Source organism: Oryctolagus cuniculus, chromosome 1, assembly GCF_964237555.1.
Source record: "Oryctolagus cuniculus chromosome 1, mOryCun1.1, whole genome shotgun sequence".
NCBI lineage: Eukaryota > Metazoa > Chordata > Mammalia > Lagomorpha > Leporidae > Oryctolagus > Oryctolagus cuniculus.
The window spans coordinates 61,240,916-61,268,018 of NC_091432.1; the positions used below are offsets into that span (position 1 = coordinate 61,240,916).

The 27,103-nt window shown below is 42.7% G+C and overlaps 2 protein-coding genes across 11 annotated transcripts in view; both read right to left on the reverse strand.

Moving 5' to 3' along the window:
• The window catches only part of TRIM6 (tripartite motif containing 6), a 92,806-nt gene that overhangs the window by 8,634 nt on the left and 57,069 nt on the right, over positions 1 to 27,103 (reverse strand). For 7 of the 10 annotated variants that reach the window (XR_011390066.1, XR_007920609.2, XM_051848997.2 and 4 more), the window contains exons 2-4: positions 3,095 to 3,574; positions 2,201 to 2,296; positions 1,352 to 1,582 (exon numbers count right to left, since the gene is read on the reverse strand). Coding sequence is in view for 8 of the 10 variants with exons in the window: in XM_051848997.2 (XP_051704957.2) it covers positions 1,352 to 1,582; positions 2,201 to 2,296; positions 3,095 to 3,517 (750 nt within the window). In the remaining 2 variants the exon portion in view is untranslated. 10 annotated transcript variants of the gene reach the window in all.
• On the reverse strand, positions 18,099 to 19,106 carry OR52B6 (olfactory receptor family 52 subfamily B member 6). The gene has a single exon (NM_001171471.1). The coding sequence runs from the start codon at positions 19,104 to 19,106 to the stop codon at positions 18,099 to 18,101; it is 1,008 nt and encodes a 335-aa protein (NP_001164942.1).

Here is a 27,103-nt window from a genome sequence, read left to right on the forward strand (position 1 = left end):
TACTAATTGATGTGAAAGTGCCAGGAATAGCAAAATAAATTCGTGACTTCTTTGCATATAAGGATGAATTTTTACAGTTTGAGGGGGTCTGTGGAGAAGCAAGAAAAAAAAAGGGGTGAAGGAAAAAGTGTTGCAACCTAATGTGAAAGATGAGGACAAAATGGTGGGAATAAAATTATGTGAAGTAGGAAGCAATGATTGGGAAGAGCTCTAATAAGTGAAAAGAAACTACTCCATAATCCCGATATTAAGATCCAAGAATAAAGATGTAATTATTCTACCAGCAAAGGAATAGCAACAGGAAACAGCCTAAAGATTCCAGAATAGTACAGCGTATACTGTGCCTCAACTTCACTGTTACACTGTTCTGTGTAAGAGACAGCAGCTCCAATTGCTACCTCAAGTTAAGTTCCTCCAACAAGTCTCTCTAGACTTGATACCTACGGCCCTCCAACCTTCACACAGTGAGCACAGCCCAGCCCCTAAACCCAGCCTGTTCAAACATCTGTAACTACAACATGTCAAGTCATTCTGCCTTAAGGAGAATGAAGGTAAAGAAGGGGTGGCAATGAGATAAAGAATCTGAGTTGGGTTTGTCATGCATCTGCCTGTGACTAAGCTGAGTAAAAAGCACCTGAGGAACCCCCAGCACAGCCCCAGAGAAAAAAAAGGTGCCCAGTGAACAGTGGCTCTCAATTCGGGAGTGGAAGGAGATATTGTGGGAATACATGGCAATGTCTGGAGGTGTTTTTGGTCATCACGTTTGGGGTGGCGCTGCTTGGCATCTAAATCTCAGGGCAGAGGCCAGGGATTCTGTTTACTATTCTACAATGTAAAACAGAGCCCCTCAGAGCAAAGAAATAACAGTGCTGAGAATGAGAAACCTTTTTCTATCAATCATTGGATACAACAGACCTCCACAGTACCAACAGTTTTGGGTCACCCTTTATAAACAATAAATAAAAGTGGGACTTCCTTATGATACACATCAAAAAGTTTGTGGAAAATGGAATTAAAAGGTAGCATTTATTTTAGTACAATTTTTTTTAAATCCATGCATTTTCATTATATTGTCTACAAAACTTTTTGAAGACTCCTTGTACATACATGGATTTCATTTCTTTGCCTTAAAATAAATGTACCTTTAATTCCATTTTCTATGAACTTTCTAAAGTACCTTATTTTATACTCTGAATTATCTCATGCTTTACCCCATAAACTCTGTATAACTTAAAGAATGAGGCAGTATATGGCCAAAGAAATTGTTTTTTCCTTATTCCACCAGGAATAAAGGAAGAAAAGTTAGTTTCTCTTTTCCTTGACCAGATTGGGGCTGTTCCAGAAGTCTTACCTGCAACAGGTCCACGGTTGACCCCTGACATCGCCGCTCCAGATCCAAGATAAGCTCTCTCAGAGACTGGCTCTGCTGGACCAGCTGACCTTCAGCCTCTGCTATCACACTCAGTCCCTTCCTCTCTTCCTCTTCCAGCTTTTTAAGCTCCCGCTGCTCCTCTTTGTCCAGGATTCTTCGTAGCTGATTAAACTCTGTCTGGATCCGCTGTCTCTCAGGCTCCATTTGATTCTTCAGCAACAGGGAAGAGAAAGAAGTTGCTACTTTGTCAGGCTGAGGGTCTCCACAGGGAGCAGGGCAGCACTGGCAGAGGAGGGGAAAAATGTCTGCAGGTGCAGGCTTGTGGAACCCGTTCTTCCCTTAGCCCAGGCTGCCGTATCCAGGCCTCCTATCTAGGCTGTATCTAGATGCTGGGGTGAGGTTCTGATTTCAGGCAGTCTCCCTTGCCTCAGGCATCTGTATCACTTCCCCTTCCATTTTTGAGTATTGAGATAGGAAGTATTGCCCTCTACCTAACCTGTCCTTGGAAATCAAAGACAAAAACTACAGGAAATAATCAGAATTATGGGTTAAGGGGTACCCCTGACATGGTTCCTCTCCTATGTAATTGTCAACAAAGATCAAGATTTATTTTTGATATATTTGTAATGCAATTTCCCCTTCCTCCCATCTGCCACTCAGGTCCCACACACTAGCAATTCTTGTGTTTGGAAGGGATACCGTGAAAGAACAGACAAAAGGCTGCTCTGTTGGTCATAATATGAAGGGTCAGAGAGCATAAGGGCTCCTTGGGTCCATGACCTGCTCTGAATCCTGCCCCAGGGCACCCTCAGGAGGAATTCCTCTTGCCTTCCAGGATGCCCTCTTCTCTTTGAGAACAGCTTTCAGCTTCTCAGCTTCCTGCTGTTCTTTCCTTAACTTCTTCAGAGACTCCTGGAACATCTCCTGGAAGAAACACAACAGGTCAAGCAGGACCTGAATGAACGAAGCAGAGAAGAAGCTGACCTCAGAAGAAGTCTGTCCTGTTCTGAGATGAAAATCTGAGAATGCTGAAGTATCTTTTACGCACAGGGGATGGATGGAAACCTGCAGGAACAGGATGATTCTCTTTCCTCGGGGTGGGGCGGCGGGAACTGCCCACAAAGCACTTTGTTCCTGTGCTCACAATGCTATCCCCTCTCTCACACACAACCCACCAAGCCCTTTCTTTGCACCCAGTAGCTCCCTGTACTCAATCCTGGGCATCAAGTAAGAAATAAAGTCTCGGCCAGTGCCGCGGCTCACTAGGCTAATCCTCTGCCTGCGGCACCAGTACTCCGGGTTCTAGTCCCGGTTGGGGCGTCGGATTCTGTCCGGGTTGCCCCTCTTCCAGTCCAGCTCTCTGCTGTGGCCTGGGAGTGCAGTGGAGGATGGCCCAAGTACTTGGGCCCTGCACCCACATGGGAGACCAGGAGGAAGCACCTGGCTCCTGGCTTTGGATCAGCACAGCGCCAGCTGTAGTGGCCATTTGGGAGGGTGAACCAACAGAAGGAAGACCTTTCTGTCTGTCTATCTGTCTACTCTGCCTGTCAAAAAAACAACAACAAAAAGAAAGTCTCTACTCTTGATTTTGGAGCATTTTCTAGATTTATCCTCCATCTAGATGGGAGGACTACAAAGAAATTAGATGAGAGCATGGTGAAAAGTTAAAATCTGCAGCCAAGAACTCCGTTCCTTGGTCTTCTCTCCACCTGGGGCTCCCACCTGGTACTCCTGGGCGACCTCCTCCATGAGGAATGTGTGGTGACCACGATGCTCCTGAGAACGCTCACAAAGCCAGCAAATGAGCTTCCCATCGTCCTTACAGAAGAGCTGGAGTTTCTCTCCATGGTGTGCACAAAGAGTCACCTTCAGCTCCTTCCCTGGGCCCAACACCACGTCCCTGACCCTCCCCACTATACTGGCTAAGTGCCGATTGGGCCGCAAGCTTCCAGGCTGGTAGCTGGTCTGGCACACAGGACAGCAGCTCTCCCATTCTTGGTTGATCACAGATTCCTCTCTGTCCTCTGCGATGCAGGCTTGGCAGAAGCTGTGGCCACAGTCTATGCTCAGGGGTTCTGTCAGGAGCTCCAGGCAGATGGGGCAGGTCACCTCCTCTTGGATGTCCACCAGTACTGCTGAAGTCATTGCAGCTACAACTCTTCTGGCTCCTGCCCACCCAAGCTCTGGCTTCTCAGACGTGTCCTGCTTGCAGGAATCAAGGTAGATGAGCAAATAAAAAAGGACAGAGTAAGAAGGGAGTGAGAATAAAGGGATGCCAACTGTCCTATTCTAAATAAAGAGCGAGATACTGGAGTAGCAAGGGCTTCTCATTCTAATTCCTAAGGTTTGCTTTGCCCCAGCCCAGTTGACAAGGGTTTCTACCCTTATTAGAGCAATGTTTATGATTTCCTTTTACTCCTAGTGGATAGAGGGACAAATGGAGGACCAGGACACGAGAGGCCTTGTGCGAGCCACCATCGGTCTGACCTTTTCTCAACCCACCAAATCACAACCTCTCTATCAACAGTACCAAAACCCACTGCTGCCTGAGGATTTTAGCATTTTGTTTTGCAAGGACAACCATTCACTTGGACTTCTGCATGACCTACTCACTCCTTACATGTTATCAGAAAAGTCTACTCTGTCTGGCCTATCTAAGGCGTGACAACCATACAATCAATCTGGGCTACTTATCTGCTTTGGTTTTCTTCTTATCATCCCTGATATATATCTTTAATTGTCTGAATCCTTCCACTGGAATGTATGTTCCATGAGGTCAGAGACTTTGAAAAAAAAAAAAAAAAAGGTACTTATTTAAAAGGCAGAGGGACGGTGGCTGGCGCGGTGGCTCACTTGGTTAATCCTCCGTCTGCGGCGCTGGCAACCCATATGGGCACTAGGTTCTAGTCCCGGTTGCTCCTCTTCCAGTCCAACTCTCTGCTGTGGCCTGGGAGGGCAGTGAAGGATGGCCCAAGTGCTTGGGCCCCTGCACTCTCATGCGAGACCAGTAAGAAGCACCTGGCTCCTGGCATTGAATTGGCACAGCACAGGCTGTGGCGGCCATTTGGGGAGTGAACCAACAGAAGGAAGACTTTTCTCTCTGTCTCTCTGTCTCTCTCTCTCACTCACTGTATAACTCTACCTGTCAAAAAAAAAGGCAGAGGGACAGGAGAAATCTTCCATCTGTTGGTTTACTCCCTAAATGCCCCTAACAGCCAGGGCTAAGGCTGGAGCAGGCTGAAGCCAGGAGCCAGGAATTCTATCCAGGTTTTCCTCACGGGTGGCAGGGACCCAAGTACTTAAACCATCACCCCTTGCCTCCAAGGGGGCACGTGAACAGAAAGGTGGAATGGAAGGGGAGGTGTAAGTCCATCCCAGGCACTCTGATCTGGGATGTGGATAAAGCAAGCAATGCCTTAACCTGCTGTGCCACAACACTCTCCCTGAGAGACTATTTTGTTCTTGTTGTTCACGGCTATAACCTTGACATCTAGCATAGTGCTTGACAAACAAAACCTTTGATAAATAAAGAAGGTAGTACTGGTGATTTCTCCCTACAAATGCCTTTTACCTCCTACGTTCATTTTCCCAGAAAAGCTCAAAGTAACAGCAACGACCTCAATAGGGGAGGTAGTAGTTTTACAACAAAAACATCTGTAACCAGTTATAACTTAGAAATCACATTCCTTTGCTGTCTTGCCCTGATAGAGCAGCTATGTATATTCATAAGAATACTTGTTGGGGCTAGTGCTGTGGCCTAGTGGGTTAAGCTACCACCTACAATGCCAGCATCCCATAGGTACCAGTTCAAGTCCCGGCTCCTCCAGTTCCAATCCAGCTCCCTGCTCATGCGCCTGGGATAGCAGCAGAAGATAGCCCAAGTCCTTGGGGACCCTGTGCCCACATGGGAGACCTAGAAGCAGCTCCTGGGTCTGGCCTGGCCCAGCCTGAATGTTGTGGCCATTTGGGGAGTGAACCAGTGGATGGAAAAATTCTTTTTTTCTCTCTCTGTAGCCCTGCTTTTCAAATAAATTTTTTAAAAAGAGAGAATATTTGTAGCTATTTGATAAGAAGATAGATCCATTAAGTGACTTAATAAAATCATGACTTAATAAAAGAGCTGGCACAACTTAACCCATCCAGAGTCCAAGTGCAAAGATCTGTCTTCAACCTCATAACTTTAACTAGAGAGATCCAGTGCTTTCAAAGTGCAAATAAGAGAAAACCCATTTGGTGATGGGATTTTGCTGGGGCCTGACAGGATCCCAAGGGGACATGTATGTGAGGAGGTAGGCAAGTTGAGGCCTTACATTCATCTTGACAAATGCTATCTTTATTCTCAGTTTATTTTTTTTCTTCTAAGCTTTCAGTTGTTCAATTATGGTTTTGTTTTCCTACTGCTTAGCATTGAATCATTCTCATTGGAAGCTGTCTACTCTGTTTGCCTGGTTGGCAATGGCTTTGGGTTACCAAAGAGCCAGCCCACATCCCCTGTTTGAAGGGGTACTGGCTCCAATTCTAGGCATGACTTCATTGTGCTAGACAGGTTGTATGGCAGCTGGAATAGGTGGAAGGTCATAATTTGTCTTTGGATAATCCTCCAGCAAAAAGTAAATTGTAGGTTCAATGTGTGCAACAAGACCACAAGGCCCTGTAATCTGTTCAAATTTCCCATCTTGAGGGCCTGAGAGATTAAAAACTAATTAAATCGCCTGCAAGTAACAACACTCCCATTAAAAGAAGAGGCCTGCGAAAGCATCTAGACAAGAAAGAAAAGACTATAGAAAGAAGCACAGCTGAGTAGGGTGACTGAACCACTGTGCTGAGATCAGGGCCTCCCTGCTACCACCTAGTGTTCAGTGATGCTATTGCAAGTACAGCACAGGGTCATCAGCTTTGTCAAGCTTAGTAATAAGAAAGTCAACAGTAAATATTGAAATTCCATTCTGTACTAGGCAAGCGTCCTTTTGTATGTAATAACTCAGTAACTCATTATAACAATATTATGTATGTCCTTTTGGACCCCATTTCAAGTTGTATAAACTGAAGTTAAGTAGCTAGCTCAAACGTGGAGCTGCCATTTGAATAAAGGCCACTGAAGCTCCTTTATCTTTTTCCTCTCCATAGAGGGTGCAGAATATAACTGTTAACAAATTTAAAAATTCTGGACATCAAATTTGTATTACAGAAGTATTTACTAATTATCTGAGACAGTGTTTAGTCAGTTTAGCATCTCTTATCATAGACATATCACCTCACTTAGCACACAACACTATGAGGGCCTAATTTCCTTTATTAAATTAGTATCATGGGGTTGAATGTTTGGCATAATGGTTAAGCACCACTTGGGGTGCTGCCTCTCATATCAGAGTGCCTTTTTGGTTCAAGTCCCAGCTCTGCTCCTGACTCCAGCTTCCTGCTAATGTGCACCCTGAAAGGCAGTGATGATAGCTCAAGTGGATGGGTCTCTGGCACCCACCTGGGAGACTTGTTTTGAGTTCCCAGCCCATAACTTCAGGCTAGCCCAGCCCTGGCTGTTATGGGCATTTGGAGGAGTGAACTAGCAGATGAGAGCTTTTTCTCTCTCTATCTCTGTCTCTCTTCCTCTCAAATACATAAATATACAATTATTTTTTCAAATTAGGATTATGTAGGCAGAGACCCAAATTCTCTTGATCTTCCATGTATGCTAGAGCCTAGCACAGTGTCTGACATGAGAAATGAGCAATTAACATTAAAATAGATTTAAAATTATGACATACTGCCGAAGTTACAGTTGAAATTGGAATATGGAAACACATGTGCTATGTTATTAACTTGGTAATGTCCAGAAATAATTGTGGTGGCATTATATTTACTATTTTAATGGAAGGTCCATTACATCTCCTCAAGATGTACATAAACATTTTCATGTCTGCAAAGATTATCCTTGATACAGACAAGGGAGAACTTTTGCTCTATAAATGCAACATCACAATAACCTCAAACTACAGAGAATCCAAAAGAACACAAACTGACAAGTCAACAAAATGTGATACACACATACCATGGCAAGTTATCAAAAACTTCATGAAATTGCTGATATGCATACGATAAATCTCAAAAGCATTATGCAAAGTGAAAGATGCCATGGGGCAGGTGTGTGGCACAGTCATTAAGTTGCCATTTGGGACACCCATATTCCATATCAAAGTGCCTGGTTCATGTCCCAGCTTCTCTATTTGCCATCCATCTTCCTGCTAATGCATACACCATGGAAGGCAGCAAATTCAAGTGTAAGTGCTTGGATCCCTGTCACCACATGAGAGGCCTGGATAAAGTACTTGAAGTATGGCTACTCTGAAATGAGATGCTTTAATTATAAATCTATGTTGAATTTTGAAGATCTGTTAAGAAAAAATAATCTAAAGTACCTCAATAATTTTTATATTGATCATGTATCCTGGAATTATTTTATATTTAGTTAAAATATATTAAAATCAATTTCACCTATTTCTTCTTGCATTTTAGTGAATTTAAAATTAAATATGTGGCTCCATTGTATTTCATTATTTCCCATTTATTGTGCTACTTTAGACATTCAAGACAAAGAAAAACTGTTGAAGATATGGCCTAAGAGCTGAAGTCTCTTGTTAATGGGTTGTAGCTGGCAAGAAAAAACTATGAAAGAGGTGACTTTACTGTTAGCATAGGCTTGTATGACCCTTGACCACATATCAGCATACCTTTGATTAACTGCTACAGCTAAGCACAGACTGAAGACCAGAGAAGCTGACTGTCTTGACCTCCCTCAAGAGCAGTATAGCTAACTTTTCTCTTGGGAAGCCTGCATCCTATGCTGGAGTGCCTGATTGGCTTTCCTTCCAACTTCTTGCTAATGTGCACCCTGGGAGGCAACAGATAATGGTTCAAGTACTTGACCTATCATCCACAGGGGAGGTCCTGATTGAGTGCCTGGTTCAGGCTTTGGCCACAGGGCATTTGGGGAGTAAACTAGTGGATAAGAGAGCTTGCTCTCCCTGCTGTATCTCTCTACCTTTCAAATAAATAAAATAAAGCAAATTTAAAAATTTTTTTTAAAAGAGCAGCATGGGGAGATTCAGAAAAGGCGGTCTGGCCTTGAGGTGTGTGGACCTGGTAGGAGAGGCTGAAGTCCTACAGCCCAGTGGATTAAATTAGCAGATCAAAGAGGCTGTATTTGTGACTAGGCGGGACCAGTTCAATCAAAAGCTTTCTCCTGGAAAAGGCCCTGTGGAGGCCAGGGTTGTAGCAATGGGTGAGTTGCTCTATCCCATGGGGCGCTGGTTGGAATCTGGGCTTCTTCACATCCAATTCAGCTCCCTGTTTCTCCGCTAAAGTGCCTGGGAAGGCAGTTGAAGATAGCCCAAGTACTTGGGTCCCTGCCACTTACTTGGAATACCTGGATAAAATTTCAGGCTTCTGACTTCATCCTGGCCCAGCCCTGGCCATTGTGGCCTTCTGGGGGAGAAACCAGTGGATGGAAGATCCTTCTCTCTCTCTGTCTCTCCCTCTCTCTGTCACTCTGCCTGTCAAAGTAATAATTCAGAATCTGCACTTTTTAAAAAGATCTATTTGTATTTACTTGAAAGTCAAAGTTAATTAGAGAGGGAAAAAGACACTGGTTCACTCCTCTGATGGCTGCAATAGCTGGGACTGGGCCAGGCTGAAGACAAGAGCCAAAAGCTTCTTCTGGATCTCCCATGTGGGTGGTGGAGTCCTAAGCAGCTGGGCCATCTTCCACCGTCTCCCACATTAGCAGGGAGCAGGATGGGAACCAGAGCAGCCAGGACATGAACCGGCTCCCATAGGGATGTAGGTGTTGCAGGCAGTGGTTTTATCTGCTACACCACAACACTGGCCCCAGAATCTGCACTTTTAATAAGATCTCCATGATTTTTAAGTATATTAAGGCTCAGAAGCACTGCCTTAGCTAAAGGAATCCTCTTTACCAAATGGTTATAGTGTAACCATTAGTGTAACATAGCTCAATGGGGACGAGGGACAGGGCATAAACTGATATTTAGATCTGAATCATCTACTAGAATAGATGTCCACAATCTAAGTGTCAACATGGCTTTAGAGTAAAAATGAGTGGCTGAGCAGGGAAGGCTGGGGGTCAGAATGAGCTAGGAATGGGAAGGGCAGGGCTGCTACTAAACAAAGTAGAGCTACAAATCTCAACAACGTTTATAAGCTAGAATTCTTGTTCTTTGGGAATAACATTGCTGAGATTTGTGTACTGGTATATTCTACTTTCACCTATTATCTTGAATTGATCATCTAACAGTGTTCAATAAAACTATGAGTTGCAACATAATCAGCTTAAAAATATTTTTAGCCATTGTAATGCATAAATCGTACTTTGGAAATTTATATTCATTAAATAAAAGTTAAAAAAAATATTTTTAAGCATCATCTCAAAAAAATCTCTCTTCCTCCCTGCATTTCAGAACCTGATAACTTAACAAATTTGCAACTCTTAAAAAAAAAAAAAAGTCCAGCAAGGCTATCTCTTTTAAAGTCTAGAGTACAAAATTTTTGTATTTTTCTGCATTTCATTTGTAATCCCTAACTTTAAGAAATTACTGTTATATGTTGACTTGTTAACAAGTAGAAATGATATTCCCCTTTATCATAATGCATTTTGACATATTTTGTTGCCTACTTCAAAATCATTTTTATTGTGCATTTTTTATTCTTTTTTTTTTTTCCTTTTTGACAGGCAGAGTGGACAGTGAGAGAGAGAGAGAAAGGTCTTCTTTTTTCCGTTGGTTCACCGGCAAATGGCTGCTGTGGCCGGCGCGCTGCGGCCAGCACACCGCACTGATCCGAAGCCAGGAGCCAGGTGCTTCTCCTAATCTCCCATGCGGGTGCAGGGCAGAAGCACTTGGGCCATCCTCCACTGCACTCCTGGGCCACAGCAGAGAGCTGGACTGGAAGAGAAGCAATTGGGAAAGAATCCGGCGCCCCGACTGGGACTATAACCCGGGGTGCTTGTGCATTTTTAAAAGTCAAGAACAGGGCTGGTGCTGTGGCACAGCCGGTAAAGCCAGTTTGAGTCCAGGCTGCTCCACTTCCTATCCGGCTCCCTGCAGATGGCCCTGCACTGGAGTAGGAGAGCTGGAAGTGGCTGCTGTCTTCCGATCAGCCCAGCTCCTGCCATTGTAGCCATTTGGGGAGTGAACCAGTGGATGGAAGACCTTTCTCTCTGCCTCTCAAGTAAATAAATATATCTTTAAGAAAATGAGGGAAAAAAATCTGATTTAAAAAATATCAAGCACAGAGTCTATCAAAAATTTAAGTATTTACTGTTTATCAAACAGTCTTATGTCTTTAAACTTCTGCCTCATTTAATCCTCACCTATACACTGGTCTATACACACCACCCTGTCCATTTCACAGACAGAAGAAACTGAAGTTCAGGGTGGCCAAGTAACAGGCCAGCACCCACGGCCAGAGTCAACCAGGCCAGAGAGAGAACCAGGGTCACAAAAGCAGTTGGGGTGCAGCACCTGTGATCACAAGCACCCGCCTCTCTCACCGCTGGCTGATGAGAAGAATGTCCCAACGACAGCGAGCTCATTTTGCAATAAGTAAATAGAGATGGAATTGTATCATGAATTCCAAATCGGAATTCATCTACATCATGGCGTGTCTCCTCAGTCACAGAACCGCAGCCAACCCCCTCGGCGCCCCCGGCTGCAGATCCCGGGAATGAAAAGCCACAGAAGCTCCAGATAGGAGCAGCATCCGGTGGTCTGAGTTCTTCGCAGCAGACCTGGGACTCGAAAACTCATTCTCACGAATTCTCAGAATTCTCATTCAGGTGTCTTAGCCAAAGGAAACCATGCAAAGCTCGGCCCCCTTCTGAGAAACTCAAGGCCCAGCCCTGGGCCAGCCTCTGGCCTTTGAACAGACCCCCAGGTGGGGCGGTGTGGGAAGAAGGCCGGGCTCCCCGCTCCCTCAGGGAGCAGTCAGGCCTGCTTGGGGGTAGGATAAGCGGTGCTCACTTCCTGCAGCGGCGGGGCTGGAGGTGGGGGGAGGGGATTCTGACCTCAGACCACGCTGGGCCGCACCCTGTAGTTCGTCCTCATTTCCTAACGCAAGACCTCCACACCTGCCTCCCCTACATCCTTCAGCTTCCGGAGTTAGGCCTTCACTCTCACTGCCCCTGGCAGTGCCCACTCACAGGTGCAAAGGTGCCTCTTCAGCGATCCCCTGCCAAACTTGAGTCAACTCAAACCTGCAAAAACGGGCCCTCAGTTTTCCTCCACCCTTGAACCCCCTACCCAACCAGTGGGGCGGGGCAGGCATTGTACCAGTAGGGACAGCATAAGTTGGCCAGAAAATAGATTTGCTCACTAACCTGGAATCTGCAGCCCGGATCAGGGCCCGGGATTCGCAGCCGGCACCTCCACCACCAGAGCCCAGACTCAGAGGAAAGGGGTGGGGCCGGGGAAGAGGAGGCACCGCCTCTAGGGCCGACTGGGCCGACTGGGCCTGTGCGCTGAGACCTTGGAACGCAAGGGTGTGGTCAGCATTTGACCCCCGAGGCAGTAAGGTAGACTAAGATAGTTTCTGAAGGCAGACTTGCAAAGCCGGGGAACAGGAGTTCTGAGGCCTTTGGGATCACCTGAAGGCTAGAGATGACATTTGTAAGCTGCCTTCAGTTGGCTTTAGCTTTCCAACAGGGTATCAGAGTTTAGTAACATTGATAATACACCTGTACTCATATTGATGAATTATAATTTACAGACAGACACAAATAGCTGAAGTTGTAAAGTGAGTAAAAGATGACCGCTCAGCATACTGGCATATTTTGCAAACAGCACATTAAAATTTACATATTTGAATTATATATATATATCACTGTGTTCCTAAATTTGTATATATGAAATATGTGAACTTTGTATACCTGAAATAAAATTTAAAAATAAATAATAGAATTACATATATATCTATATTTATATATGTTTATATAAATTTATATATGTAGTTGATCTAGTAAGACTTGTACTATATATTTTTAAATTATGTATGTGTAAATATATATCTGTGTGTATCTGTAATTTCAACCTACATATCTGAGAGAACATTAAGGTTTGTTTTCAGGTTATTAATCAATACATTCAAAGCCTGTAGAGCCTGGGAAATGTAACAGAAGAGTTTCAATGACACAGCAACTCTAAGCAGAAGAAAAAGAATGCCAAACCTCCTGCCCAAGGATACTAATTAGGTGAGTGGCTTGGGGTTTAGAAAGGTGGAGCGGGAGGGTATCCAAGAAAGAGAAGGAAGGAGGGAATCCAGGTCAAGGGTAGGGCGAGAGTCCTGTTGTAACATGGAAGGAATGGCATTAAGCATCAAGAGACTGTCCTGTACATTCCTCAGGCCAAACAAGACAGGCAGACAGTGTCCCTGCTCCAGTGAGTCCCTCATGTCCCCAGGACTAAGAGGCTGCATACAGTGTACTTCAGATCACCTCTCATCATGAGATTTTAGGGAGAGCCACCTTATCCTGGCCTGTGAATGATGCTGCCTGTTGAAGCCTGCTTGTGCCCAGAGCTTCTCCTGGGTCCCAGGAATGGTTATGTCTACCAGTGGCCTAGCATCCTTATAAATCCCCTGGCTGACACCTTTTAAGCTCCCCCCTTGTCAGCAGACAGCTTCATTTCTGGGGCCAGAGGCTCATTTAAAAAAGAAAATCTTTCTCAGTGGGCAGACCTTTTTCCATTTTGTTTGATAACTAAGGCCATTCCTATTTTCTCAGTTGCCAATTTCTCATCTTGAGCTGGGAAACTGGGAATTCTGGAATGGAAAAGTTATGAATGAAGTGCTGGCATTGTGACTTAGCAGGTAAATGCAATAGCAGGTAAATGCTGCAATGACAGCATCTCATATAGCTGCCAGTTAGTGTCCCAGCTGCTCCACTTCTGATCCAACTCCCTGCTAATATCCTGGAAAAAGCAGTGGAAGATGGCCCAAGTTCTCAGGCCTCTGCCACCCCTGTGGGAGACCTGGAAGAAGCTCCTGGCTTCTGGCTTTGTCTGGCCCAGCCCTGGCTATTGAGGTCATCTGGGGAATGAACAAGCAGATGGAAGGTCTCTGTGTCTCTCTCTATAATTCTGACTTTCAAATAAATAAATAAATCTTAAAAAAGAAAATATTTGAATATACTTGGTAATAATTCAAGGGATCTTAAAATTAGTTATAAGCTTATCATATGACCCAGCAAATCCACTCTTAGGATTCTACTCAAGAGAAATGAAAACAAGTTTACAGAAAGATGTGTACACAAATGTGCATAGCAGTTTTTACTCATTAGCATTTATAAAACTAGAGTTAATCCAAATGCTCATCAAGTGTTGAATAGATTTTTTAAAAGTAAAATATTCAATAGCATTAAATATTATTGGCATTAAAAGGGAAAGAAGTGCATGGGGTTCTGAGGCGTGGTGGGGTGATCTGAACCATGTAGGTCAAGAGGTGTGAAGATTATGGGGGCACAGATTTTTTGACATCTGTAGGTCCAAGGGTACTCTAAGCACTTGCACTTCTAGGCTCCATGTAGTCTAGAATGGATTCAGCATGGCATTACAACAACGCTGAATGCATTGAACACTTAACATATCAGGATTATTGCTTAGGACACAGGGCAAGGATTGGTAATAACAACAGCCCTGGCTGTGGCAGGCATTTGAGGAGAAAACAAGCTGGTGGAAGATCTACTTTTCTGTGCTGTTTCTCCAAGCTGGGGTGACACTTTAAAGGAGCAAAATGCTCTATGTTTCTTTACCCAATGCCAAAATAAGTCTGGTAGAGGAGGTGATACCCTCAATAGGGAAGCTGTAGGCCCCCTGACTTCATACTGTCTGCTTACATGTGCAGATGTGGACAGCACAAGGAAAGTGCCTCAGAGCGGAGGAGAGGAAAGGACAAAGTGTCTGGAAGGGACAGGAGGGTCCAGAAAAGCCTGCTGAGAGTATCAGAGTCAAAGTATGCAATCATTCCCAGTCTGTGCTTTGTTCAGAAAAGATAAGACGTCAGTCCCAGAGCGATGGGAAGTAAAACAAATGTATTTTACGGAGCAAGAGAGAACTATGCCAAGATTTTGAGCACTAAGTGTATATATATATATATATATACACACACACATATATATATATACACACATGTGTATATATATACACACACATGAAACACATACACGTGTGTGTATATATATGTGTGTGTGTGTATTCATGTGTTTCATGTTTAAAAAAACTAAAGAGTTGAGTTAGAGAACAACAGTGTGCTAACTAGACAGTAAATTAATCATTGATTAATTTTGGCTTTATACGTTTTCCTTACTCCACAATATGGAGTTAATAAATCACTGTTTAAGGATCTAAATAATTTTGAGATCACTTAAAAAATCCTAGAGTACTACTAATATGTACTTAAGGTAGAGAGAGCCAAGAAATAGCTGGCTTGGGCTGTGGAGAACAGGTGAGGCTCATTTTAAAAAAAAGGATTTATATTTGTTTATTTGAAATGCAGAGAGAAGGAGAGAGGAGAGAGGAAAGAAGAGAGAGAGAGAGAGAGAGAGAGAGAGAGAGAGAGAGAAACAGATGGAGAGCTATCTTTTATCTGCTTGTTCACTCCCTCAAATGGCTACAACAGCCATGACTAAGCCAAGCTGAAGCATGGAGCCAGGAACTCCATCTGTGTCTCCCACGTGGGTGGCAGGGGTCCAGGTATCTTCTGCTGTCTTCCCAGGTGTGTTAGCAAGAAGCTGGATCAAAAGTACAGCAGCTGAGACTCAAACAGGCACTCCTAATATGGGATGCTGGCATGGCAATCTGCAGCTTAAGTTGCCATGACACAGTGCAGGCACGAGGTGGGTCCCATGTCATATACACGGGGGAAAGAATGGTGGGGTGATGCCCTAGGGATCAAGAGAGTGTTCCCCTGCTCCAGAGAACACCAGTTCTGCCGGCGCCGCGGCTCACTAGGCTAATCCTCCGCCTTGCAACGCCGGCACACCGGGTTCTAGTCCCGGTTGGGGCACCGGATTCTGTCCCGGTTGCCCCTCTTCCAGGCCAGCTCTCTGCTGTGGCCAGGGAGTACAGTGGAGGATGGCCCAAGTGCTTGGGCCCTGCACCCGCTTGGGAGACCAGGATAAGCACCTGGCTTCTGGCTTTGGATCAGCGTGATGCGCAGGCCACAGCACGCCAGCTGCGGTGGCCATTGGAGGGTGAACCAACGGCAAAAGGAAGACCTTTCTCTCTGTCTCTCTCTCTCACTGTCCACTCTGCCTATAAAAAAAAAAAAAAAAAAAGGGAGAGAAAGAGAGAGAACACCAGTTCTATCTCTTCTCCTTTTTTGTCCATGAGCTGGAGCAGACAGCAGTGAATTCTTTTGGAATGACTTTTCACACTTCCCTTCTGACAGTGTTCACCACTATTCACTCACTCTTTGAGACCATCAAGAACTGTGATTACACAGTATCCCTGTTATGTCAGAGACTACGAACCCAAAATTCAAGATCATTATTCAGATACTCCATGCTGTTCTAGATATCCCTATTTTTGATTCCAAATGAAACCTTTCTCCAACTTTTGAAATCCTTTACTGGACAATTTAGAATTTATAAGGAAAGGAGAAATGAAATGAAATGAACATTCTCTGAATGCTCCTATGCAATAGATGTATTGTGTATCATTCTCTTCCTTGTAGACAGGGACACAATTAAGTATGTTGATGTTATGCAAGCTCCTAAGCTTATTGAACAAGTGAGAAGTTCCTATGGGCTTTAAATCCACATCTCTTGGCATCTGCATAGTTCTTTTTCCTACATGAGATTGAATCTCAGGCATGAGAAGAACTCCCTCAAAGAATGAATGAAGCATAGAAAAGTGATGTTAAATTTTAGTGAGCGTTGTATACAGCTAGCAGATTCTCATACGCTGGAATGACAGAAATAAAGACTTGCAAATTAGTCATTTTCTTCAAGGAATGCAGAATCTAGACAGGGAGTTCAAGCATAAACATAAGATGATTTCTAATAAAACAAGAAGGAATATGTTCATGATCCAACAAAACAGCGAAAAGTGGTAGAGACTCTGAGAAGATGGACCTGCTGCTGTAAGCTAAGTATGGGAGTGGGCAGGGTTGAGATGTGGATATTTTCAGGAATGTGTAGATCTTGGGCTAAAACTCAGGCTGAGAGGCAGACATTGGCTTTGTGGGTAAGAACCCAGTAAGATGCCTGCATTCCTCATTGGACTCGATGTCTGGTTCCCACTCCTAACTGCAGCTTCCTGCTAATACAGACCCTGAGAGGTAACAGTGATGGCTCAAGTGGTTACACTCCTGTCACCCATAAGTGACTATATTAAGTTCCCAGATCTTGACTTCGTGTCAGGTCCAGCTCCAGCTGTTTTGGGCGTTTGGGGAGTGGAAGCACTTCTCTTTGTCTGCTTGCCTCTCTTTCTCTTTGTGTTCCTCCAAAGGGGAAAAAAAATTGAATTCAGGTTGTGTTGTTCTTCTTAATCTCAAGGAACATTAACCTAGGCTAATGCTTGATGTTAATAATTAATGGTAAGTGAATGCATTATGAAATAACATATAGGTATTTATATTTGTTTCTTTAAAGTTCACATAGATCCATAGCTATTAGATATGAATAGTATTTTGACTTCTAATTTTAATGATGGATATAAACTTTCAATACAAAGCATATTTGGAAAGAAGAGTTTTCTATCCTTATGCAATTATTTGTATTTTGAGAAAAATTCTGTCCAAAACAGGTAATGGTAGTTCAGGTTACTGATAAAAAGTTTTTGAAATTAAATGCTCATATTTAAACTGAAAGATTGATGTATCAACCTACAATTGCTGTTCTGTGTTAGTATCTATGACCTTGAGTATAGACACATGTATGATCATGAATTTGTGTAGCTGGTAGGAAAATTAAGTATCATCCTATGGGATTATAAATTTTTAGACATGAAAGATCTCAGGGGTTCCCATCATGAGAAAGATATTAGTGTGAAAGTTAAATGCAGGTAATTTAGAACACATTAGGGAGCAAATACAAGTGGAGGGTGAAAAAAAGTCTGGTTTCAATGGCAAATTTAGGATAATTTATGTTATTTCATCAAATTAGTTCTTCTTGAACTAATGAGGGATGAGATTGTATTTGACTAATAGGTAGAAAATGAAGAGATATTACTACAGATATTACTATAGTTTCTTTCTAAGAAAAGAAATGAGGTGGATTTGTATAGTTGACTTTTTTTAAGTTTTGTTTATTTATTTGAAAGGCAGAGTTATAGAGAGAAAGAGAGAGACAGAGAACAAGTGATCTTCCATCTGCTGGTTCACTCCCTAAATGACTGCAATGGCCAGGGCTGGGCCAAGCTGAAGCCAGGAGCCTAGAGCTTCATCTGTGTTTCCTGCATAGGTCTAGGGGCCCAAGAACTTGGGGAATCTTCTGCTGCTTTCCCAGGCCCATTTGTAGGGAGCTAGATTGGAAGTGGAGCGTCTGGGACTCGACCTCATATGGAATGCTGCTGTCGAAGGTGGTGACCCAACCTGCTATACAACAATGCTTGCCCTGACAATCTTAGATAAATTGAGACATAAATGGAACTATCATAATGGGTTAAATGTAGGACAGTTAATAGGTATAGAAATGGATTTAGTAGAGGCCAAGTTGGGAGATTTATGTAGATTCCTTGGCAAGATTTAAACACATCTGCTTAGCCCCTTCCCAAATTTGTTTGGTTCTTATTCCATAAATAATGGGGTTAAGCATAGGTGGGATGACCACATAGAGATTGGCCAGGAGGATATGGACATAGCCTGGTATGAATCTCCCACCAAACCTGTAGGCAAAGACGGAAAAGAGGGCAGGGACATAGAATAGTAGAATGACACAGACGTGGGATCCACAGGTGCTGAAGGCTTTGGACCGGGCTTCTCTGGAAGAGAGGCGGAAGACAGCTTGGAGGATGTGGACATAGGAAACAGCAATAAGGATGATGTCCAGGCCTGTGGAGAGGAGAGCAGCTGCCAACCCATACCAGACATTTATGGAGATATCAGAACAGGACAGACGGGCAATGCCCATGTGTTCACAAAATGTGTGTGCAATGATGTTGTTCCTGCAATAGTGCAGGCGCTTGAGGAGAAAGATGGATGGAAACATGATGATGAAGCTGCGGGTCAGGGTGGTGGTCGCGATCTTCCCAATGGCCTTGCTTGTGAGGATTGTGGAGTACCGCAGAGGGGAGCAGATGGCCACATAGCGGTCAAAGGCCATGGCCAGCAGGACTGCAGAATCAGCCACGAAGAGGAAGTGGATGAAGAACATCTGTGTGAGGCAGCCATCAAAGGAAATATGGCTGGAACCAAACCAGAAATTGGCCAGTGTCTTGGGCATGGTGGAGGTGGAGAGCAGGATGTCAGCACTGGCCAGCATGGACAGGAAGATGTACATGGGCTCATGAAGGCTTGGTTGGGAGACAATGATGCAGATCAGGGTGCCGTTGCCTGCCAGTGCAGCTATGTACATGGTGAAAAAGGGTATGGAGAGCCACATGTGTAGGTACTCCAGCCCAGGGATGCCTGTGAGCAAGCAGCCTGCCAGGCGAGTATCTGAGTCATTTAGAGAAGCTATGTTGTTAGTAGATAGGGCCATGGCTTTCTGCAATGTTCTCACCTGTGCCATAGGAGAAAAAGAACTTCAGCCTAGCAGAGTGCACATTGAGGCTTGTAGACAAGTCACTGCTTTCTCTGAGCAAAAATTTTCCAATTTTTAAAATGAACATACTTGTTTTCCTATTGGTATATTAAATTAAGTTTTTTCTTTGAAGTCATTACATTGGGCAATACTTCCAGAATCATGTCTATCATGAGAAATGTGGTGTTACCATCCAGAGAAGGAAGGAAGCTAGGGAGCTATGTTTCTGAAGTGTGGCGTTGTAAATTATTGGGCCCTATTGCAAGCATATTGGGCTTGGGAATAGCAATGTGTATTTTAGCAAGAGGTGATTCTAATTCATGCTAAAGGTTGTGAACCACTGATTTAAGCACTTGTTTGATCTTTTTCTGTATCTAACCTAGATGTCCATCATTCCTTTTGCCAGGACCAGTAACTTTCCACTGGTTTCTGTCACATTCACTCTGAAACTAAATCTAAGTAGTGTTATCTTTAGCTTACTAGTCAGGATATGAAAAAAAAACAATGCACTCCTACAGGCAGCCTTTACTGCATATTAAGACACTTGACCTCTCTTCAGTACTAATAAATTATTTTCACAGTAAAGATACAACTTTTATCACCATTCAAATCCTCTTTCTCCCTCTCAGCTGAACTTGGCTCCTACATGGCTGATAATTTAAGATGACCATGAACTCCATCCTAACATGATTACTTCCCTCCCATAAATTTATGTTATCTTGGTACTGTTTCTCCCTCACTTCTTCTATTCTGAGAGAAAAGGGCACCAATGTCCATTCTGCTTTGTAATGTTTCCTTCATCATAGTTGTAATATATTTTACTTTACTTATCTTAAAGAAAGATTCCTTGTTTTAAAAATAAACATACATGGGCCGGCGCCACGGCTCAATAGGCTAATCCTCTGCCTGCGGCACTGGCACCCCGGGTTCTAGTCCCGGTTGGGGTGCCGGATTCTGTCCCGGTTGCTTCTCTTTCAGTCCAGCTCTCTGCTCTGGCCCGGGAGTGCAGTGGAGGATGGCCCAAGTGCTTGGGCCTTGCACCCGCATGGGAGACCAGGAGAAACACCTGGCTCCTGGCTTTGGATCAGCGCAGTGCGCCGGCCTCAGCGGCCATTGAGGGGTGAACCAATGGAGTGGGGAGGGCCTTTCTCTCTCTCTCTCTCTCTCTTGCTTTCCAACTCTGCCTGTCAAAAAATAAAAAAATAAAAAAATAAACATACATGTACACATACAAATACAGATGTATACTTGCATGCATGAATTCACCTGTGTATATATGTGTTTATATGTGTGTCTGTATGTATGTCTTCAAGGATGATTTCCCCATCTGCTCTCTGAATTCCCTTCTTTCCTCTTACTTTAGAGACTTTGTCTCATCCACTAACTTCTTTTTTCGACAGCTTCAGTTTCTTCCAAATTTTTGGATCTTTATTATTTGAAAGCATTTGTTTCTTTTTAACTTATAAGACAAAAAATAGCAATAATAAAAAATACCAGATATGCTAACATATATAACAGATAATAATAAAACAATATTCTTGCAACATCTCTCACTAGTTATCACATTGTCTCTCTTCCCTTTAAAAATCACTCCTTCCCATGATGCACTCTGTTTTGCTATGATTTTTCCACCTTCCACTAGTTCTTCTCTTCCCCTGGCCGTGCTCCCAGTCCTCACTAACATCAGCTGCGTCGCTGCAGGATGGACTACTCCTGTCATTGCCAATGGGTCTGTCGATGTTCTCTTCACTCTTCACTTTCTGTGGCCAGTCTTGTCTGCTGTGTTGGCTTCATTTAGCCCACATGTTCTAATACTTCCCATAACTATATCTGCCATCTATATTGCTTTCCAGGCTCCAGATTCACTTATTCAAAGACCTCTTAACTATTCTCCTAACTGTACTCCTCCTATTCTCTAAGTCATCCTCCAGGAATAAATTTTCCATTTCTAAAAGGTAATTTTGAACATGATTCTTTCTCAATTATGGATAATAATCATTTTCCCCCCTACCCTCCTTGGTTTCTCTACTCAAACATGTAGATCACTGAACCTGCTCTTCTTTCTCTTTTGTCTTTTATATGTTCTGCTTCCTCTACCTCCTTTGTCCCATTTAATGTAAACTGTTTAGAGATCTAGTAAGATTTTTCTCATCCTTTAAGAGGGCTGAGGTAGATGCCACCTATGTACTCCTGTTCACCCTCTGTTTCTCTGTTCTCCTTCTGTTTCCTTGTGTTCCTCTTAGACTGAATACCTTCATCCCCAATATATTGTCAATTTCCCAGGAGCCAGAATTGTGTCTGGGTAGGGTTTGTTTACTTAGTGAATTGTTCAAAAGATTAGAGAATAAGTAAACCACATAGCCAGCCATGTAAGCTTACATTGACACCGAACATATCCACACCAGAAAAATTGCAGGTGTATCATCATAGATCTTTTCTTGTGTCTTGTTTGCACCGTTTGTTGTGCTCATTCTTCCCACAGCATCACTCATGGTCATCCTCCACTGAACGTTCCCACCTTAGGCGGTGACATCAGCACATGCACTAACCTTCCTTCTCCAGCATGGTGTCAGCTCTCTCTAAATAGCGAGCTCCAAGGCATCCTGCCCTCACAGTGTCTTCCTCACATCCATCTTGGTGTTTCCCACTTTCAGTTCAGTGCAGGAACATTTTGGCAATTCCACACCCCCAAACCAGTCAGCAAATCCAGTAAATCCTCTGCAAGCTGTCTGCCTGGCAGCTTCTTTTTCTGATTCACGCATTCCTTATATTATATACCCAACACCATTCCATGAATTTCCTCTTTTCCTCTCTTTGAAAACATTTCTCCCCTGCAGTGTATATCTGAAACAACTCTTGTCTGCCAAGGAAATTTACATTTTCAGAGTACAGGCAGGGCAGAGGTAGGATATTCAACATTGCATACAAAGTTAAGTACAAGAACAGAAACAGATTTTATTCACTTTCTCCTGTCTTCAGGCCTCACCTCTGCCAGCTTGAGTTCCTCAGTCATAAACCTGAGTGATGCTGATCACATCTTACCACATCTCTTTCTTTTAATCATCAGCAGTTACTCATTCTGGATCATTCCTGGTTTCTATTCTTAGGCAGTAGTTTTTGTTTGACAAATTCATATATCTGGTCATTTACAAATCTAGGCAATTTCCACCGGAACATCTCTGTCATCCTTCAATTCACTCCTTATTGCTTTCCTAATGAATAAATGCTGTCTCCAAACCTCTCCTCTCCTCCCAGCCCTGTTACAACAATGGACTTATCTATGCAATAGTAGATAAATGATGACAATAAGAATAATTTTCTTTATCTTCTTTTCTCTCTATTCTAGATATCCTACTCTATCCTTTAATTCTTTTCTTTCTGCAGGAGACAATATCCCTTCTATCATTCTGGTGAATTCCTAATACCTGTTATTTAATCCTCTTCCTGACTATTCTGTTGAGGAACATAACCTATGCACTTTTTATACATCGTTCCTCATATGCAGTGTTTAATTTGCAGTGCCATTCTACCTCAATGTCTGAGAATAAAATCTATGTGTCATTTACGATTCCTGCTTCCTCCTTGGAAGCCAAGGGTCAGTTCTTCACAAGTCTCTCCATCATCACCTGGAAAGGAATTCTCTAAACTGCCCTCTCCCATCTTACTCCCCAGGAAAGCAAAATTCACTTCACTTGAACTTGCTTGCCCCTCCTTGAACTTTACTACAGTGCTGTGTACTTATCTGTGACTCATTTCCTGCCCTCTCTTCCACATTAGTGTCTTCTCACCATCCTGAAAATATCAGACCCAGACTTACCTCCCTAATGTCAGCTTCTCAGATTGTTTCTCATTCCCAGGTTTCATGCATAGCTCAGTCTTCCTTAATATACAGAATTGAATCTCAACTCTTGCCTCATCCACTGTTTATTCCCCCTTTTCCTTTGGGAATGGGAGTTCTTATCCCTTGTGCACCTTTTCCTTTCTCAGCTCTGGTCCCCCACCCTATTCAACACAAGGATCTAAGGCACAGAAGTGTGTGCTTTGGTATGCAGCCAGATGGACATGATCTACTGAAAGATATCCTGAACATCCAGGGTGACAACTGGGGGATATTCAACCCCAATTTAAAGGTTTTTGGCCTGGAAATTTTCATTTACTGTTCCAAAACTAGCTCTTTTCTATGCTCTCAATCTTACTCTGTCTGCCCCTTGTCTTCTCATTGTTTTGCCAAAACATTTTCTTCGTGGGACTTTTTTCATTCTTCACCTTCCTAGTGTCTGTATTCAAAACAACGCTTCTTTTTCACCTTGCATCTCTTTCATTAACTCAGTACTTCATTTCTTAGTATGACCAAATAATATTTTATTGCACATATATAATGTATTTTATTTATAAATTCATCTATTGATGGACATTTGGGTTATCTTCCTTTGCTTGCTATTATGAATAGTGCTGATAAAAGTATTTATGTACAAGTTTCTGTGTTAAAATATTTTTATATCACTTGGGTATATATTTAAGAATGGAATGACTGGATTACATATTCACTATCTGTTTAATTGTTTAAGGATTTGCCAGTCAGTTTTTCAGAGTGGCTGTGCTATTTCACATCCTCACCAACACTTACTGTTCCCCATATCCTCACCAACACTTACTGTTAATGTGAAATTTTGAACGTGTACATTTTAGCAAATGTGGAAGGATAGTTCATTGTGGTTTTGATTTACATCTCCCTGAAGATTAATGATGTCAATGGCTTGTTCATGTGCTTACTGGTCATTTTATCTTATCTGCTTTGGAGAGCTGTCTATTAAGTTTTTTTTGCCCATATTGTTATTTGAATATTTAACTTTTTATTGAATTGTAAGGATTCTTTATTCTACATACTAGATCTTTATATAATTTAAAAGTATCTCTTTTCATTTTAAGAGTTTTTTTATTTTCTTGATGTCCTTTATTTATTTATTTATTTTTTAATTTTTTGACAGGCAGAGTGGACAGTGAGAGAGAGAGAGAGAGAGAGAGAGAGAGAAAGGTCTTCCTTTTGCCGTTGGTTCACCCTCCAATGGCCGCCACGGCCAGCGCGCTGTGGCTTGCGCATTGCGCTGATCCGAAGCCAGGAGCCAGGTGCTTCTCCTGGTCTCCCATGGGGTGCAGGGCCCAAGCACTTGGGCCATCCTCCACTGCACTCCCGGGCCACAGCAGAGAGCTGGCCTGGAAGAGGGGCAACTGGGACAGAATCTGGTGCCCCGACTGGGACTAGAACCTAGGGTGCCAGCGCCGCTAGGTGGAGGATTAGCCTATTGAGCCGCGGCGCCAGCCCGATGATGTCCTTTAAATAAACATGAAATTTTTATTTTTAAGTTTGATGTAGCTCGGTTTACCTATGTTTTCTTTTGTTGTTCATGCTTTTGGTGTTATATCTAAGGAGACTTTGCCCAATTCAACATCATGAATATCTTTCCTTAAGTTTTCTTCTGGGAGCTCTATAATTTTGTTCTCTGATTTTTGTATTGATTGTCAGTATTATATGTTGATTTGCAATCTTTCTGGGTTTATTTATCAGGGTTTTAAATATATATATATATATATATATGTTCATGTCATCTGTGAATAGAAGTACTGTTACTTACTCCTTTTATTCTGGGTAGTGTTTTTTTTTAATATTTATTTATTTATTTGAAAGAGTTATACAGAGAGAGAGAGAGAGAGAGAGAGAGAGGTCTTCCATTTGCTGGTTCACTCCCAGATGACCATAATGGCCAGAGCTGTGCCAATCTGAAGCCAGGAGCCAGGAGCTTCTTCCAGGTCTCCCATGCAGGTGCAGGCGCCCAAGGACTTGGGCCATCTTCTACTGCTTTCCTAGGCCATAGCAGAGAGATGGATAGGAAGTGGAGCAGCTGGGTCTTGAACCAGTGCCTATATGGGATGCTGGCACTGCATGCTTTACCCACTATGCCATAGCGCCGGCCCCATCTGGGTAGTGTTATTTGCTATTATTGGGCAGTTTAATTTTCACTGATGCCCTTTATCAGATTAAGGGAGTTCCATTCTATACCAGTTTGTTGAATGTCTCTTTCATTTTCAAAGGGTGTATGCTAGATATTTTTCTTAGTTCACTGAATTGTCTTTCAGCATTTTAGAAATATAATCCCACAACGTTTTCACCTGCATGGCTACTAATCTCTTTCAGTATCCCTGGAACTTATAGTCCCTCTCTCTTGATGTTTCCAAAGTTCTCCTTTTGTCTTTGTCTTTCAATATTTTCATTATTATGCTGTGAATTTTTGAGTTTATCCTGATTAGTTTGTTGAGCTTCTTGGATGTGTAGGTTAATTTAAAAACTTATAGAAAGTCTGCTATTATTAATTTTTAAATATTTATTTTATTTATTTGAAAGGTAGAGTTATAGAGAGAGGTGGAGAAAGAGAGAGGTCTTCCATCTTCTGGTTCACTCCCCAAATGGTCGTAATGACCGGTACAGGGCCAGGATGAAGTCAAGAGCCAGGAGCTTCTTCCAGGTCTCCCACATGGGTGCAGGGGCCCAAGCACTTGGGTCATCTTCTACTGCTTTCCCAGACCGCAGCACAGAGCTAGATCAGAAGAGGAGCAGCCAGGGCACCAAACAATGCGCATATCAGATGCCCATGCTATAGATGGAAGTTTATCCTAGTACACCACAGTGCTGGCCCTGTCCCCTCATATTTCTAAGCTTGGTAATATTATTGAGGAGGATGTCATTGCACATTATTTGATTATGATTTAGGTAAATCTTTTAAATCCCAGGGATTTGTGTAGCTACAGAGAATAAAAAATAGAGACAGGGATAGACATAGGGAAATAGTTGCCCAAGACTTACAGGCTTGAATTTCATAAAAGTAGAAGACTGTTTACATTGGAAATTTGCACTGAGCTTTGCTGGGTTTTCAATATTTTATCCTGAATGCACACACACCGTATTCTGGACCAGAGAACTATTATAATAATTTACTTAAAAATCAAACAATAACCATGTGGTTCCTTACACCTGATTCTTACTGCTGGGATTATGTAAGTAAAGTCAGGTCAAGTGCTCTTTGTAGAAATATGTATCATAGGCAAAGAACAAAAAAAAAATATTGTCTCTACTTATAGAAGCCAAAATAGTGCCTCTCCCAACCAACACAGTTTCCTTCCTTTTGATAAATCTTTTTTAGAGACTAATGGAATATGAATTTTTCGGGGGAAAGGTAAGACCATTGTTACCTACTTTACCACCAAATGATATCTCCAGAAGTAAATCTCTCTGTAAATCTCAGTATTGTGTCATAAATTAATTTCCCAAGTCTTGCTCTTAGCCCCACACCCTAAGTTCTTGAAAAAATCAATTCAGAAAGTCCTATCTCAGGAAACCATAATACATTTATTATGAAATACATTTTCTATGTATTTTCTATGTATTTCTATATATCTATATTCTGTATTTCATAATATATCAAGAATTTAGGCAGACAACTGAGAAGAAAGGCCCATGGTTATGGAACATGGTAAAAATTTCCTTGAAAATCATCACAGGGGCATCTGAAACAGGGTGAGTGAGCATGGGGAGCTCCCACTGCCTGGGCTATGGACAGCAAGTGCAGATGGCACACACAGTGCTGCGGGTCATCTTCCATCCAAAGCGGGAGGCTCATTCTAATGGGGAAACTCTGTGGGAAGATGCTTCTTGTAGCTAAGCAATCCCTTGTGGAAAAAGAAAGAAGCAGGGAGATAGAGGGACTTTGTTATAGACGAAGGATGAGATTTCTGCTTTTCTTTGCTTTTAACCTTTGACCAAAAGGGGGAAGAAACTTCATATCAGGAAATATAATGACAATGGCACATTGTTGTATAGAATTTTATAATATCTAAAGGATTTTTTTCTTTAAAAATTTATTTATTTGAAAGTCAGAGTTATACAGAGAGAGAAGGAGAGGCAGAGAGAGAGAGAGAGAGAGAGAGAGGTC